Genomic DNA, 17,458 nt, shown 5'->3' with positions numbered 1-17,458 from the left:
CACCAATACGTGTTTTGCAACAAAGTTTTAAAACTCTTTTGTGTTTTATGTTAATTAAACGTTTGCTTTTATTTGAAAACGGGCCGCCATATTGCGGGCAGCGCAGAATTTAACTTTTTAAGTGTGAAAACGGGGAAGAGGCTGTTTCGTTTTGCGCTATCTCCCTTATAATCTATGAAATTTGACGACCTTTTCGCTCAAGCGTTGTGCTCACACTCAAATAATGAGATCATGAATGTTTTTGCGGCTCGAAATAATTTTAAAACGACGTCTTTGACATTGTTTGGTGAATATTGTTCGTTTAAATTGAATGTGCTCAGCCGTTAACAGGTCGTAGTCCATTACTCGACCTGACATTTCCTTGTAAAGAACGTCGTTACACCTATCAGCGTTAATGTTTGGGAGGAAAATTAAATTGTGTTGCAAGATTTTATTTTATTTGTTGACAATATTTTTCCTTGCGTAATAAGATTTTTAGCTTTATTTTATTTATGGACCATATTTTTCCTTGATGTTTTTACACACAGGCACAATTTGAATGACATCAAAAAATGGACTATGTACCTACATTATGAGACGTAGAACGTGAGTTACATTCAAAAATCGCAGACCGCACATTCCTATTACTTATTAAAAGAAGTTGTTACCTCAAAGAAACCACCCAGTGAGGTAAAAAAGAGGTGTCTTTCAACAACTATTACTATGCAAATAAACCTCCGAGCTTTCCCGCTCTGCTAGAAATGTAACTGGCTGTTAAAATACCTCTTGTCGCAGAACCAATGACAAAAACAGCGTGGAATTTATACAACTAGAGGAACAATTGTGAACTTCTAGTGCTAGCTCCTCTCGAAAATGTTTTATCAGAATATTGATTACTTCCTGAAGCGTATTACAAAACTAATAGTTAGGTATAAAAGCAGTAAATGAACACAATATACAATATGGTACACTAATTTGAGATTATTGTCTCTTGGAAGGTAATGTTATTAAAACGATCGATCGGTTGAAAATAGTTACCGTGAGATTCTTGCTAGCTCTTCTCATGAGGATCTACCCCCTTTCCGAGCTAGTAGTAGATTTGGTAATTTCATTGTAACTATAATTAATTCGATGGTTAACTGTATATTTTGATAGCCTCACATAAATATATCTGATGAAACATCAAAATATTATTTGAAATAAAGTTACCTGTTACATTTAAGGTGTCAAATAAAAGTGACACGTTAGTTGAGAATATTCGTATTATTACATTGGCTACACACATGATAGTATTCAAGCCATCTACCGAAATGCAACAGTATCTACTCAAACCGCGTACACCCATACCATCTTAAGGATTTGTTCAAATCGCAAGTTAATCGATTGTAAAAGAATTTCCTCTTTCGTGACTTGAGTTTTGTGAATTTTGGCTCCTATGTGAAGCACTGAGTTAAATGTAACTAATGGTTCGTACTGTAATATATACTACACATTCTGAAATACCTCTGCTACGGAATGGATGACTGACAGAGGACGTCAAATTAACTGTACTATCAGGAATGTTGCTGTCGTTGTGTACATTTCCGTATATTATTTTGAGTACCGAAAACCTCTATCTTTTAATACAATTATGTGCTTTAAGGTTAAGTTAATTATTTTAAAACGAAATGTAATCTGTAATAAGTTCTCAAGTACAGCTTATTGTGCCTTATTATCAAAAAGTACAATTCTTTTCAAACAAACTCTCATTGCATTATATAAAAAAGAAAAGCCAACATACCGACACCGTGCCTCGAATAACAACGGTACAACGCAAGCAGTTCAGTACCTCACATCTTTACAAAACACTCCTAAGTGGAAAAACTTTTTAGCACAGAGTTATTCAGACCGAAACAATGCTGTTTTTTGTTAGAAAATCCCCGACATGTACTAACATCACCGTGTGGGCTTTCCGTGGTTTTATTTGTAAATGACTCGCATTCGTCAAGCCTTTGTAGTCCCACGTTATGACCAATCCCTCTCCTTAGCGACTCATTGTTTTTGTAATTTTTTCAACCTTGGAAACATCGTGGGTTGTAATTTATGCTTTTGGTGAAATTAAAAGAGTTGCGGTGAAATAAATTAGGTTATGAAATCAAGAGAACTCTTTGCGTGGAATTTTATTTGGGACTTCTAGAAACATAGAAATCTTTTTTTTGTGATAGTACAAATAAGCATAACTCAATAAATTAGAATAGTAGGTATCACATTAACATTTAAACTAATAATGTCTCGTCTAGTTAGTTGACGTCGTCGTAGTAGTGTACGAATAATAAAATATTCTAGCCGAAACGTAGTTACCCAACTTATTTTATATGTTTCAAACTAATCATTTTTCCGAGACTTAAAATTTTCCACGTCACTGTTCTCGTGAATAACATTTTACCTAAATAAATGGAAAGCTGAGATAATTGGAAAAGTTTTTAGATAACTCGTAGTGCAACGCAAATTGTCAGAAATGTGAAGTCCAAATGGAAATAGAGATGCTACTGAGTTTTGGAACTAAAATAATGATGTCGAGGTATTTACTAGGGGTGAACCATAGTATTGATTAAACAAACTTTGTACCGAATGGAACGAGTTTTCGAATTTCAAGTAATCCATGTATCGGTGTACGAAAGTTCCAACTTACATTTTAAATCAGAAACTTCACGAGGGATTTTATTGATTTTAGGTAGATTTCGAAACCTAAAACTTGGCCATCAATTCGAGGGAACTTTTTAATTTTTTGTACTCAAGATTGATTTAATCAAAAAGTTTCGAACATAAAATCTAAAGAAATATCTTTTAGGATTCGGGTCTCGTAATAATTCTGTATAAGGTGATGAAAACTTAAAAATATAAGTTACCTGAATTTTACGGCACATTTTTTAAAACTAAGGCTTTATATAGAAACCTTTCTCATGTTACAATTGGCTAACTTCAAGTAAATTAAGGTCTTGTTCTGAGCAGCTCGCAGAAGCTAGTTGTTAGAACTTAATAACTATATTCATTCTTTTTGAAATCACAGACAAACCACGCACTTTTTATCATAATTTTAACTACCTTTGAGTTCAAAAGGGGAACTTCGTGTGAATTATAGGATATTAATCAACGTTTATTATTAATGTAGCCAATCGTAAAATCAAACAATACTTACGGCACGATGTGTAACAAAAGAAGTTCTTCCTTGAAGTCTTGCACTAACTTTGGCTGGCGTATCTTCATCTTCTCTCCTCGGATCAAACCACCCGAAGGCCGCGCCCACTACGAGAACAGCACCAAGAATCATCAAGGCAAGGAATCCTCCAATCGCCGCTTTAGTCGTCTGCGATATAACCATCGCCATTTTGTAAAATTTTGGCACTTATCACCTCATAGTGAGTTCACTATTCACAAAGTTCGAGATGGTGCTGTTCTTCGCATGGCTTTATGTTTCATATCGCGGTGGCAGAGTTTGTTGACCTGCAACAAGGAAAAGTAAATTTGAAGCCAGTCCAGACTACTATTTCACATAGAAGATTACTAAATACATTCAGAAAAGCAGTACACTATAACATAATATTAGCATACATTTTTAGTGAAAGGTATTCTGCCCGTGACATCTCGTTAGAACACGCACCTACCAACACGTATTGTCATACTTTTTACCAGAAAATTATACGGTACAGTCATCAAAAATTAAGCAAGAAGATCCTCAGAGGTATCCTCCTGAGTATTTAATAATAAAACATGTCGTGTCGCCTACATCTCGATGCTTCTCAACTTTTGCTTCAAAATGGAAGAAAAACGCATTAAAAAAACACGTTGGATTAAAAAGCACCCACACAAATCCCCGAACAATACCAATTTCGCTAACAAGCCCTTGATTTACAACTCAAACATTCGCATCTCTAAAATACCTACGGATAATCCGTAACAAGTCACGCATAAGAGATCCGAGCTATGTATACCGAATATCTTTTCACAAAAATCCCTGTGCCTTCGCACACGATTAGACACCTCCCGATTCCAACAATGACCCATATCATTTGCGTGTTATATAAACACACAATTACTAGCATAGTTTCTTTGTTACCTTCAACGGCTATTTACCTCAGTATCTGGGTTATCGAGTTCCTTACACAATACGACGTCAGACTGTCCCTCCCTTCCGACCCCGCGTAGCTTTGTATTGATACGTAAACAGGCCGTACATTGAATATTATGTTGAGACACAATTTGCATAAAGCAATTTATAGCGGCATTGTATTGCTCGCGATTAATATCGGTCGTGAGTAACGATTTATTTGACGGTACTCGTTGTCATCTTTGGATGTAAATGTAATATGAATTCGGATTTATGTTCTTACTTTTTTCGACCCTCAAAAGAGACGTGATTCCTTGGCACGATTTTGCAGTAAATTGGCATTGGCAGATTGGTCATTTAAAGCTTTTATTTTATACAGAGTGGGGCAGAAATTGACAATGCCGAGGAAATGGTTACGACATCGTCCTTGTGGAGAATGTAGGGAGGTTTTATGTAGGTCAATTATGTAAAAAATGTTTGTTACGACGCAGTTATTTATTAATCTAGAATTACAAGGAAATCGATTGAGTTTATCATAACAACTAACAGTAAGTAACGAGGTATTTGACTCGACAATTAGCATATGATACGATATTACTGATACTTTATCAACAAGTCCCTACAATCCATAAATATAACAACTAAAATTATATTTTATAAAAACATTTTCCAATACTATTTTTACATTCCCAATAAAATCGCCACATTCAATATGAAGCTATAAAATAAAATCAACTGCAAAACAGTTTAAATACTTTCCCTCATGCCAACTGTAGTATTTAAATACAAAATGTAAAAACAAGCCACTATTTAGTCGCTTGTCAACGCTATCTATTATCAATTTGTCAAAGTCTGCTGCGGGAAATGGGTTAGCGTATTGTGTTTTATGCAATACATTAATACGTTGTAACGTGTATTTCTGTGTATTTATTAGACTGCAATGGACCGTTAGTAGTTTATTTGTCTGCAAATTCACATACGGGTCAGGTAGTTGCAGAATCTAGAAATAAGTGGGCTTACATCTGCTTTTGCGCTGTTTTATTTCACGTTTAAAATATGTGGTGAATTTTCTAAGACTGTAATTCAACAAAAAACCATATTTATAAAAAAATGTAAAAGTGGTAAAAGTATGTGGTTACGGATGCCACACAATGTGAATTCTTTTTTACTTAATTAATTAAATACACGATGTAAATTTCAATGAATCGAAAGAATAAATGGTTTCATGTACGACAGGTCAATGATAAGACTGGTATGTTGTACAAAAATAAATTAAGAATACTCTAATATATTATTTGTGACCTTTAAAAAGAAGGTTACACGAGTAACCTTCTTTCAAAGAATCAGTTCATTCCCCTTGAAATATAAGTAATAAATTAATACAAAAATATTACTAATATTGAAGGAAATAACGCTTATACAATTCTTGTAAAAAGTGGGCGAAAGACTCACTTCAAATTATAAAAGCCTCTTAGTGTGTATGAAGAAATTGTATTTAGGAGAATACGATGTAGAAAATAATGCTTAACCTTTCCCAAAATAGATATACTGATTAAAATAATGATCAAGTCTTATCAATTGCTGTAGTTTTTAATCTTTTGGTCGATTTAATCAATCAATATGTATAAGGCTGGTCACTTTACTAAGTGATCCTTCCGGGTTAGAAGTGAAATCATAAAACTCCGATATTCCATTTTAATTTTGTCGAGAATTTGCTGTCTGCTTATAGCAGGTTACGAACTTTTCACATGACCATATGTATATAGCCTGTAGTTTGCAGCGGAATATATTATTATATTAAGCTGTGCAACGTACAGCAGCACGATTCTCTACAATCGATACTGTCGAGTATCAAAAGTTTGACATTTAAAATGTGCTGCCAAAATAGTTCCTATGACGTCTGATAGATACGCTGATCACATTTTCATACAAAATTTCTTGATAAGCCGGCCGGTAGCCGATTTTCGGTAGTAAATAGTGAATACAGAATCGAGCTAAAGTAAACTAGATTAGGTCCAGCCACCAAAGTTATTAACACATCAATTAAATAAAATATATTGTGTGAAATAATAAAAAAAAATACAGCTATTTAATAATATGTAAATGTAATAAGTTCCAAAAACAAAGTTAGGCCAAGGTCACCAGTTGGACCCATTTTTTCATTCCTTCAATTTATTAACAAAAAATAAAGTCACCAAACAAAAATGAACTACTATATAATTATTTCCCGTAAAACCCTTCACAGTACAAAAGTACAAATGAAAACAAAATAAAACGTTATCATTTAATGTTTAGCGTTTGTTTTACTAAATTAATATCTGCGAGGCACGTAAGTTATAGAAGTAAACTAGTACTGTATTAGTTTGGTAACAAGGATATAGCAATATTAGTTCTAGTTTGTAATAGTAAACAACAAGCTAGCTTTTTATTTCTAGAAGAGCTCGTTGCTTGGTTGACAACAGACGCGCGGGTCGATCTCTAAGGTTAAGCCACGCTTGCCGAGGTGGTTTTGTGGATAGGTGACCATCTTATACATTTAGAGCTCCTCCGTATTTCGGAAGATACGCGGAATTGTGAAAGCCACTTTGCTGTACATTGTTTTGTCGCTTAGATTATTGTTATTGCCACATTACGTCAAAGCAGCAATGTACTGATAGTGAGCATTAATTTGACGTACACTAGATTTCAATTGAGATACGTGATACGCATACTGATTGGACTATCCTTCACCAAACTATGTTAACTATGTTTTAAATTGACACTTGAGACTTTCAGTATAAAAATATGCATGAAACGGTAGCCAGACAGTCATTAAATCAGTCCTTGGGTTCAACACAAGGTTGAACGCAAACCCCACAAAACACTTTTTTTTATCAAAACGTAATTGTTTTCCACGAATCTTTTCGTTTACCAAACAATTTATTCTAGCCTAAACCCTAAGGCTTTCATAATTTCAATGTTGTAATGACTCAAACATGGGCTTGTTTTTTTCGTGAAATACACCGGTTTGTACTGCTTAAGTTTTGTTACACACATATTCGGTTCGGCATTAATTAATCTAGCCGGGTGGCAAAACCGAATATGTGTAGATGAAAGTTCGGGAAAAATGCCGCTTAACATCGCCGGATTGTTTAAATTTATTGTGACGGTCAGACCCTATGGAACTACCCGATCGGCAAAAGCCGTACCCCGGTTTTCCTACTATCGACTACCGACAATCGGCTAGCTATCGAAATTTTGACATTTAGAATGTACTGCCAAAATGTTTTCTACGACACCCGTCAGAGGCGCTGATCAGATTTTCATACAAAATTTTTCGATGACAGGTCGGTTGTCGGTAGACGATAATAGTAGAGAATCGAGCAACCGAATATGTGCAGTTATTGCTACGAGTTGGTTTTGTTCTTCGGGTAAATTCTGTCGAACCGAACGTACGGGCCCAAATATGTGCGTACCAAGCCTTAGGTGTTTGAACTTCTACAATAGTTATTAGGAGACCTTGGACGAGTTGTATTTTATATTATTTGGTTATAATTGGTGTTTGTATGTTTTAAATTATACGTATGACCTAACACATCATCCCTATCGCCTATGGATTATACAGTGAAATTCAGCTTAGGTTCTTTTTCTTTACTTATAAGTATGTATTGAAATTGATTCACTAAACTCTATTAAAAGCTATATATATCAAAACAGACTAAACGCTTTCAGGCGTTTCTAAACAGTTTCATGGGAAACGTCTCATAGGGGTTCCAAGAATTCTAGAAGCTTCTCGCTCGATTCACTTAGGACACATTTTCTTTAACATGTGACTGGACGTTGGAGCAAAAGAAATACATGATCAGACGATGAACAAACATCGAAAAAAACTCAAAGTATTTGGAAATTCAAAAAAAATATTTCGATACAAAACAATAAAGGTGTAGTCTAAAAAAAAAATAATAATAAAAAAAATAAATAAAAAAAAAACAAAATTCACGGGTTATGAAAACTGAAAACTCCAAATTGAGCAAAGGAGTACCTACATATAAAAATTATAGCGAGGACATATCATTACAAAGAGTAAACAGAAAGGTTGATGTTACACCACACCGTTATCCATTTACGGTCACTACTCTCAAAACTAAGCAGCTTCCGAGAATTTCTCCCAAACCGTTTCGTGAAACCAACCAGCAAAGCTACGGGACGTCATGATCAGTCAGACATGTACACGACGGAACCACTCAGGTGGTTAATTTACTGGCTACAAATGAATACCGGTTAGTGCAGATGCCGTGACGTGTGTTGCGACGAAATGGAAAACGTGTTACAACATTTGGACTTTGATTTGCAGTTTGTGAGACTGTCTTGTTTGTTATCTATTGTCGCTGATATTGTGTTTTTACCATTTATCACATCATTGGTTAAATAATCATTAAATTTAGATTGCAAGTAAGCATATTTAAAAATTATGGATCATTCTTTTATTACAAGTTCATACATACTATAATGCGAAAAGACTTTTTCCCCGACCTAATATAAATGACACGTTTCAGCTAAATTTAAATTTAAAGAAAGTAAAATATTCTGCCGACTCAATTTAACATGGCAATAGGACAATATAAGTAGAAATGTAATCTATTACTGTCCTAGCAAGGGGCCTCAGTGAAAAAAGAGTTAGAAGCCTTTATTCCAGTTATCTTAATTTTGATAACTGAGACTCAAAAATTAATGCATCAAAACATTGCCGTAAACTACCCAAATTCTACAAAACGCCACAAACACTATGAAGCTCATCCAATCAACGCAAAACCTTCACAGCACGAGTTTTGGCGAACGCCCGAAAATACATTAGCGTCCCGCGCCCCTCCCCCAATCCCTAGCAAAAACATATGCAAAGCCTTCATTTTCCCACTTAAATTTTGTGTAATAATAAAGGTAACATGCTTCAATTTCAGGTAGCGGCATTACTGTCTCTGACGTAAAGCCTACGTGTAATTTTGGTCCGTGTTAGGACCGTTTATCGCCCGTGACAAAAACGACGCCTGCGAGGCTTGTCGCTTGGCGATTCTGATAATAGGGTTGGAAAAATGTTTTGAAGAGTACGTTTTAGTTTTAAAGTACGTGGACTATAGTGTGTTTTAATTATAATAATATTAGATTTTGTCAGTTCATAGAAAATATAAAACGATAGTTTTATAAATTATATTAACAATATTAAATATTCCAGATGTATGGATTCTGGATGTGACTGAAGCAAAGGAAGTTTGGAAAGATCGTACAAAGTTACGTTTTCAGGTCTCTGCCTATGGGGAAAAGGCCTATGATTTTATGTATGTAAATACTTATTTACTAGTTAACTACCACATTATCTCAAAACACTTCCCCTCAAGTAACATTAATCAACACATTAATCAACAACGTTACAATCATTGAACATTCTCACTACACTACGTATAACAGCACGCTGTAAGCTCGTCATCTATTTTGAATTGAATCTACTTATACTCCCGAACCCATTCAGTCTCACCGCAGAATATGCATATTCTAGGAAGCTAAACTGCAAATAGATCGGCGTGAAACTGTGAATGGATAACGCCAGGTGTTGTATTAATAACTATGTATAGACTTAGACAATGTACTAGAATATTGGTGTAAGGTCCCTATTGTGTGATAATCATCGCATGGTGTTATATCTTGTATGGATAAGCTTGCAGGTTAAATCGAATTTGGTGATGTGATCAGCGAGTGTTTATTATAATTTAGTTTTGTAAACTTTTAGCTGCAACTTAAAAAAACTATAGTTTGTATTTTACCTAAATGTGGAGCTGGCATGTTCTGTCTGAAGGTTTTAATTTTTCTATTAAGACAGCACTAAGTGAAGTGACATTTAAAAGCAGCAGAATACAATCTTACTAGCTTACAATTTGCCATAGATAAGTGCCCCTAGATAAGTGATTCGACGCGTCAGAGCTTCTTAGAAAATTGCAGTAATTTAATAACTATGTATAGACTTAGACAATGTACTAGAATATTGGTGTAAGGCTCCCTATTGTGTGATAATCATCGCATGGTGTTATATCTTGTATGGATAAGCTTGTAGGTTAAATCGAATTTTGGTGATGTGATCAGCGAGTGTTTAAACTGCATATTTTTATAATTTAGTTTTGTAAACTTTTAGCTTAAAAAAAACTATAGTTTGTATTTTACCTGATTGTGGAGCTGACATTTTTTATGTAAGGGTATTTAATTTTTCTATTGAGACAGCACTAAGCGAACACAAACATTTCAAAGAAAAATTGAAGTTGCTTTCAATTTTACTAACTAACAATTTACTATAGATAAGTGCCCCTAAATAAGTGATTTGACGCTTCAGATCTTCTTAAAAAATTGCAGTAATTTTATAACCATGTATAGACTTAGACAATGTACTAGAATATTGGTGTAAGGGTCCCTATTGTGTGATAATCATCGCATGGTGTTATATCTTGTATGGATAAGCTTGCAGGTTAAATCGAATTTGGTGATGTGATCAGCGAGTGTTTAAATTGCATATTATTATAATTTCGTTTTGTAAACTTTTAGCTGCTACTTAAAAAACTATAGTTTGTATTTTGCCTAAATGTGGAGCTGGCATGTTCTGTCTAAGGCTTTTAATTTTTTCATTGAGACAGCACTAAGCGAAGTGACATTTAAAAAAAATGCATCAGAAAACAATTTTACTAGCTTACAATTTGCCATAGATAAGTGCCCCTAGTGAGTGCCATAAGTGATTCGACGCGTCAGAGCTTCTTAGAAAATTGCAGTAATTTTATAACCATGTATAGACTTAGACAATGTACTGGAATATTGGTGTAAGGCTCCCTATTGTGTGATAATCATCGTATGGTGTTATATCTTGTATGGATAAGCTTGTAGGTTTAATCGAATTTTGGTGATGTTATCAGTGAGTTTCTTAATTGTATATTATTTTATTATGTCAACTCTTCAACTGTTACTTAAAAAAAAAACTAAAGTTAGAATTTTACCTAATTGTAAAAGTGATATTTTATAGTAAGCTTTTGATTTTTGCATTGAGACAGTACTGAACGAGCCTATAAATTTCAAAAGACAAACCAATGCTGCTTTTCAGTTTTCAGTGTCAATGTTGGTAGGTAATCTGGGAGGTATGCATATTATTATGGCTGTCCAATTTACATGCTCAGAGGTATGAATAGATGATTATATACTTAAATGATTAAGAAAAATGCAGGTATATTTTGCTAAGATTCAAAGGTAGAAAGAACATAAGACTCCTCGCAATAGTTTCTCATACATTTTCCGCGACAGTAAATAAAGATTCTCACTAACGATTTTCGTTCACTAAATACCCGAATTTTCCGTTACTCAGCGGACTAATAAAAGCGTCCATTAGGTCAAATGTACTATATTTGTAGCGATTGTCAATACAATCTAAATAATCTGAAGTAGCCGCTGTGTACTGAATGCGGAGAAGAGAACGGATATTGTGACCCAATTTTAGGGAAACCTGTTTAGTTCGTTGAACTGTACTGATTACCAAAAAACTGAAATGCGATATTGACTTAGTCTTCTTCGAATGTGAGTCAAACGTTTTCATTTATTCACTTTGCAATAACTATTTTTAGTAAGTGAGGAACGCAAAAGAATGTTCAGTGTCAAGTTGTTTCTTATGAAATCATTATGAATTTTTCTGTTACTATAATTAGAAAATATTCTTAAATCAAACATAATATTATGCTATACAACGAAGAACATTAATTTATATGTGCCTAACGCAGTTTTTAATTTGAAATGATCTATTTAGCGTATAGTCAAAGTTCTAGGTTTATTTACGAGTAAAATTTAGATTTTAACACGTCTTCTATTGTGTCTACAAATCAAATTCCAAATACTGCACTTAGAATGTTTTAGGCAGATCGAAACCATACTTATCACAGTCAATGATATACATTTGTTTTATCATTTAAACCGAAATTTCACAAGTCAAAATACACACTAACTGCGAGAAGTCGAATCAAAACCAACAATCATAGTAGCACAGGAAACGACCGCCCGCGGCCCTATTACGTAATGCGCAACTGCTACTAATTGCGTAACAGTTTGTCAAAGCGTGTGCGTCCGTTCATGACTGTGTAATAACGTAGAACATCGCACTTTGCATTTCAATTACGGCCGCGTAAGGGCTGCGGTGTCATTTTTGTGCGTTATATTGATCGGGTTTGTCGTGTTTTCTTGTTAGACTGGTTTTTAGTGATCAGTTTGTGTATACTGTTGCTTTGCGCTCAAACATTAATAAACTATCATAAGTAGTAGTATAAATCAACAAATAATCGCAAAATAAATAACTAAAATTAGTTTAAATCGTATAGCCAATTTAAAAAAAAAGTGCTCTAAAAATATTTGTATGATTATAAAACGTGGTGCTTACTAGGATATAGCATTTTTACAACAATTTGAAATGTGTGTTTCATATATAAAATATATATTTGTCGCAAAATACATATAACCACATCAATTCAAAACTAATTTAGAACAACCAATTGTTGGTATAAACAGCAAAGGGTTATTATTATAACACTGGGCATGAATAATAAAATTGCTTTTTAATTGAGGCACGTTTTGTTTAAACATCGAAAATTATTCTGCGAATTAAACTGACTGGGACAGAAAGCAATTTATTTTAAATGCAGTGACAAGAATTGAGAAAGGTATGCCTTAGTCAGGCCTCACTGGTTTTGCATTGGAACAAATAACGACGCTAATGTCAGCGTTGTTGAAGGCTTGTGATTTGACAAATATAAGGAGATCACGAATCACTTTGAAACCCTATTGTGGAATAGCGTAGCTACTTGTTTGGGGTACAAAATAGGGCCATTTTTCAAATAGGTACCGTAAAAAATCCAAACACGAAAAAACCTTACCATACTAAAGTATCAAAAGTGTGTATCCAAGGTATAATTTCACACATTTTTTGTGCTGAATAATAACAACACAATTACTTGCATAGCTACCAAACGACTCCCCATTATTGTCGTCACAGAAACCATAACGTACCGGCCACTAATTATGAAAGAGGGCCATTTTGTAAATGAAATCGGCCATTACACTCCGGTCCTCTTAAGCACGAATTCATTCAGTTCAAATACCGCGCTCTATGATTGCTTTAGCATGTTGTTCATTCACTAATCGACGAATTCAGCTGGTTATAAGCGCGTCAGTGCTTCGGTCTTGTGAAAAGCTTTGCTGAATGACGATTAACGAACGAATATTGCTGAATCCTGTATATGGTGAATGTTCTGAGAGTACAGTGTCCAAATTGATGTCTTTCAAAGGTGATCTGCATAGTATTCGGGTGCCATTCATGAATATGAAGAAGGGAAATTGAGGTGTTAACCGTGGGAAGGGTAGTTTTATGAACATTTTCCTATATCCGGGACACTGCAAATGTTAGATATAATCGTGCAATGGAATTGCAGTTTAGCTTTTGAATGGACTATTGGTATTAGTATTTATCTCTATGTTCAGAATTATAGAGCTCAATTTCGAATTTAAAGTTATTCCCAATGAACGAAATGTGATTTACAATGTCATATTAATTTATGTTCTATTTTTGTCAGTATTTTTCAATTGTTACCGCCACGGTTATTTGTTCGTCGATCGATGGTTGAAAAGGTTAGCAATCGACACCAATCGGTAGATACGTTTCACTGCGCAAATTCATCAATCGATTTATAAAGAAAATCGATCCGCTATCAATCAATTAGTACTATTTCGCTCTAACGTTTCTTTAGGTAAAGAAAGCAGTTAATATAAAAGTAAGTTAAACTCTAAACCAACCTCTAATTATAAAAAGAAAAAGACTCCATTTCTAATCCAGACAGAACAATATTAATCCAAAGCAGAGTATAACAGCGTCTGTCAGTAACAATCACAAAGAAACAAGGAGGACTTGAATTAAAAAATGACGGAGATCCCTTCAATCCACTTGAAGTGTCTGGAGATAAGTGTTAGGGTGTGACCGTGACTGACACTTCACACTGACACTTTACTTCGCGCTGACACTTACAACCCTAGACACATTACAACCTTTTAGTGTCGCTTTGACTGAGCCCTAGTAGTGTTGAGATATTTTTAACGATTGTTTTCTTGTAGCCTTGGGTATTTCTTGATTGTTATATAAGTTAAAAGCTTGCTACAAAATGTTGAAGAAATAACTAAATTCTTTAAGACAAGAGTAACTACTAAATGAATCCTTACAGTAATTATTGATGCAGACAAAAATGCCTGATAGTTACATTGATTTCGCTGATCTTTGATTGGGCGGTAGTAGCTTACCAGTTGGAATCTGGTCATAATTGCTCGAGTCACTATTCTAAAACTATTTTTTGCTAATATTTTTCTTTTTTTTAATCATCAGTGGTACTAACTCTGCTTCAAGGCCCCATATTAATTTCAATCTTATCATCCTCTTAATTCTGTTACCGGACAACCAAGAAGTATTATGAAAGCGTACAATTTCCCTAAATTTAAAGGTTTCACATGAACGCAATACTTTGTTTAGACACTTAGTAGCAGACACATTACACAGCCCTTTAGTACCACTTGGACTCTGAATGTCCCAGCGCTGTTTGGGGTTATTTGTAATGTCTGTATCTTTATGTTTCTGTTTATTGCGTGTTAGGTTATATTAAAAGAAATGTTCTGTTGGCGTAGTGTTTTTCATATAGACTTAATAGAATATAATAAAATTTCATGTCTGAGGTTTACGCAACGGTAGCTCGATTCTCTATTACTATCGACTATCGACAACCGGTTAGCTAACGAGAAAGTTTACACAAAAAGTTTGGCGCCTCTACCGGGCTCCGTAAGAACTATTTTGACAGTACATTTTAAATGTCAAACTTTCAATACTTGACGGTACCGACTGTAGACAATCCCGCTACGAATTCTAGAATTTAACCCAATGATAGTCTGTTGTACGACTGCTTGACAAGAATTTTAGATAACTGAGAAAAACGTTTGTGTCCTGGTCTATCACACTAGCCGAGTGTGGATCTCATACTTCGCATTCCTTTATGCACTGTTTCTAAGAACTGCGAGGCACGCAAGTTTCACATCGTTCATAACATTTTATCCATTTTTCTCACTTACCGAAGTGTATGTAAATAAAACTTCTTAAAGCTAGGATATTATCTTCTAGTTAGAAATTATAAAACGCATTTGTATATCCAAAAAAAATATGTTGAATATTTAAAACGTACGAAGCTTACTTTATTACTGTGCAAATGCAAGCCTATAATTTACGCAAAAAGAGGTTACAAAAAACCTCCATCTAACTAAAAAGATACAGAGCAAAAGTTTGTAAGTGCTCGCGAATTTAATATGAGAACGTAAAAATAAAAGTATTTTTTTGAAATAATATTCAGCGAAACACGTCTGCATTAGAAGTTGCATCGCTTAAAAATGCATTCTCATCACGGATTCAACAAAAAGAACTGCTAGCAATTTCAACTGAAACTTGAAATTAAATTTTGTAGTAATTTTTAAAATTAGACACGACGAGAATTGCTGTGCAGTCACTTTTTATTTGAGATCAAATGGAAGAAATTGTTTTAGATGAGAGTTGTTATATCAAACAAGTTTAGTCATTATACTTTGTTATTATTTGAAAGTTAAATCAGTCGCGCGATTCTCTTTCTCTCATTGCAATAGGTAAGTTCAGTTTCAAGTTCGTCAAAAATTCTTTTAAAATGTACTGTTAAAAATAGTTCCTAGGGCGCCCGCTAGAGGCGCTGATCTATCACACACTTTTGACGGTAGCTAGCCGGTTGTAGATAGTGGTTTTAGCATTGCGCGATTTGGTCTTCCTTTTTGTTATCTTTTTTTACTAATGGTGTAACAAAATTGTATTTTTTTCATAATAGTTGACAGTTTTATTTGTATTATTGTCTTTTACCACATAATTATATTCATGCGTTAAAATATTTACCCTGAATTATGTAAACCGATTGATTATAATAATAATATGAGACATAAGCATGACGAAAAACGTTATTTATTGACACCAATCCATTAAGAAAATCATCATAAAAATACAGGAAAAAATATATGGAGACAGTACAAGCAAAAATTTTGCTAATCCATCTAATAAATCACCAAAACGTTTCCGCGTTTATAAATCTGATCTCCAACAGCAGGAAGTATTCAACAAATATCTCTCATTTTACCCGTATTTGTATCCATAATAAGCATTTATATGCTTGCGTGCATAACGTTCAATTAATCAAGTCCCGTACAATATTTCAGTGAAAAATATTCGCAAGATACATTTGTGTGAGGTCACAGGCATCGCTTTCATGACATCGCGTATATCTTCATTTTGTTGTATCAAATAACGGGCGCACTTTACAGTGTCATTTTATGCCAGTGTTTTTGACCTACTTTGTGGATGATACCTATGAATAAAGTTAAAACTTAGCTTGAAAATCTAGATTTTATATATTATTATTTTTGCCTACTAAGATAAAATTGAATTACGTTAAATTTCAAATTGTTGTCATGTCAGACTTATGAGTGAGTGTACATGATCATGAGAAGTTCAATTTACCCTAGTGTATTTTTGGGCAAATCTTGTGAGATAATTATTATGTTTAAGAGATATTAGAAAACTTCAAGCAGTAAACTTATGAATTCAAACCAGTTATTTTGCTTTGAACGGTGATTATTTTGCTTCTTTCTATTGTGTTTTTGTGATAGCTCTTCATTATACTTTCAAACATACATAAATACACAACTTCAACCTTCATTATAAATGTGACTATCACAATTATTCAAATCCTACCGGCGAGCAGTAATTTTAGAGGAGCTACAACTAACGAAATGATCTCTATCCTTAAGATTATAGCAAAGAATACTAATTGTTATAAAGGAACCAAAAACTGAACAAGTATAATATCAGATTTTAATATAACAGTGATCCGTTTCAGTTCAGAAACGTTGTAACTTTAGTCGTTAACAGCCTTAACAGTATCATTATAGTCCAGAATTTCAGGGCTAGTACAAGTTAATTATCAATTAGGCGACCATAATCCATTACAAGGATGAAATGAATAAAATTTATTTGTTTTACTGCAAATATCGGTCGGTGGGTGGCCTGTCTAATAGTTCACACGCTTGTGGCGCAATAGTTAAAAGAGTCACTACGACGTAACCAGTTTGTGCGCGGATCGTGAGTTCTATTCCCACACGGATCAGTAGTTTCTATCATACAATAGTTACAGGTTTAATCTTTCTTCCTTTCTGTTGTTTGTATGTTTGTAAACTTATTTATTCTTTTTATTACGAAAATTGTCTTTCTATTCATCCGTGTATGTTATTTCTAACATTTCAAAT

General features: G+C 34.1%; 1 protein-coding gene across 1 annotated transcript in view; it reads right to left on the bottom strand.

The window, feature by feature from the left end:
* Positions 1 to 17,458, bottom strand: part of LOC142978213 (uncharacterized) — a 92,184-nt gene that overhangs the window by 54,341 nt on the left and 20,385 nt on the right. Inside the window, exon 2 of the mRNA XM_076122554.1 lies at positions 3,158 to 3,462. Coding sequence (XP_075978669.1) covers positions 3,158 to 3,346 — 189 coding nt within the window. The 5' untranslated portion in view covers positions 3,347 to 3,462. The remainder of the gene's footprint in view (positions 1 to 3,157; positions 3,463 to 17,458) is intronic.

The sequence above is a fragment of the Anticarsia gemmatalis genome, chromosome 14 (assembly GCF_050436995.1).
Source record: "Anticarsia gemmatalis isolate Benzon Research Colony breed Stoneville strain chromosome 14, ilAntGemm2 primary, whole genome shotgun sequence".
NCBI lineage: Eukaryota > Metazoa > Arthropoda > Insecta > Lepidoptera > Erebidae > Anticarsia > Anticarsia gemmatalis.
The sequence above is the reverse complement of the archived record's forward strand: the minus strand, read 5'-3'. Positions and strand labels throughout refer to the sequence as shown.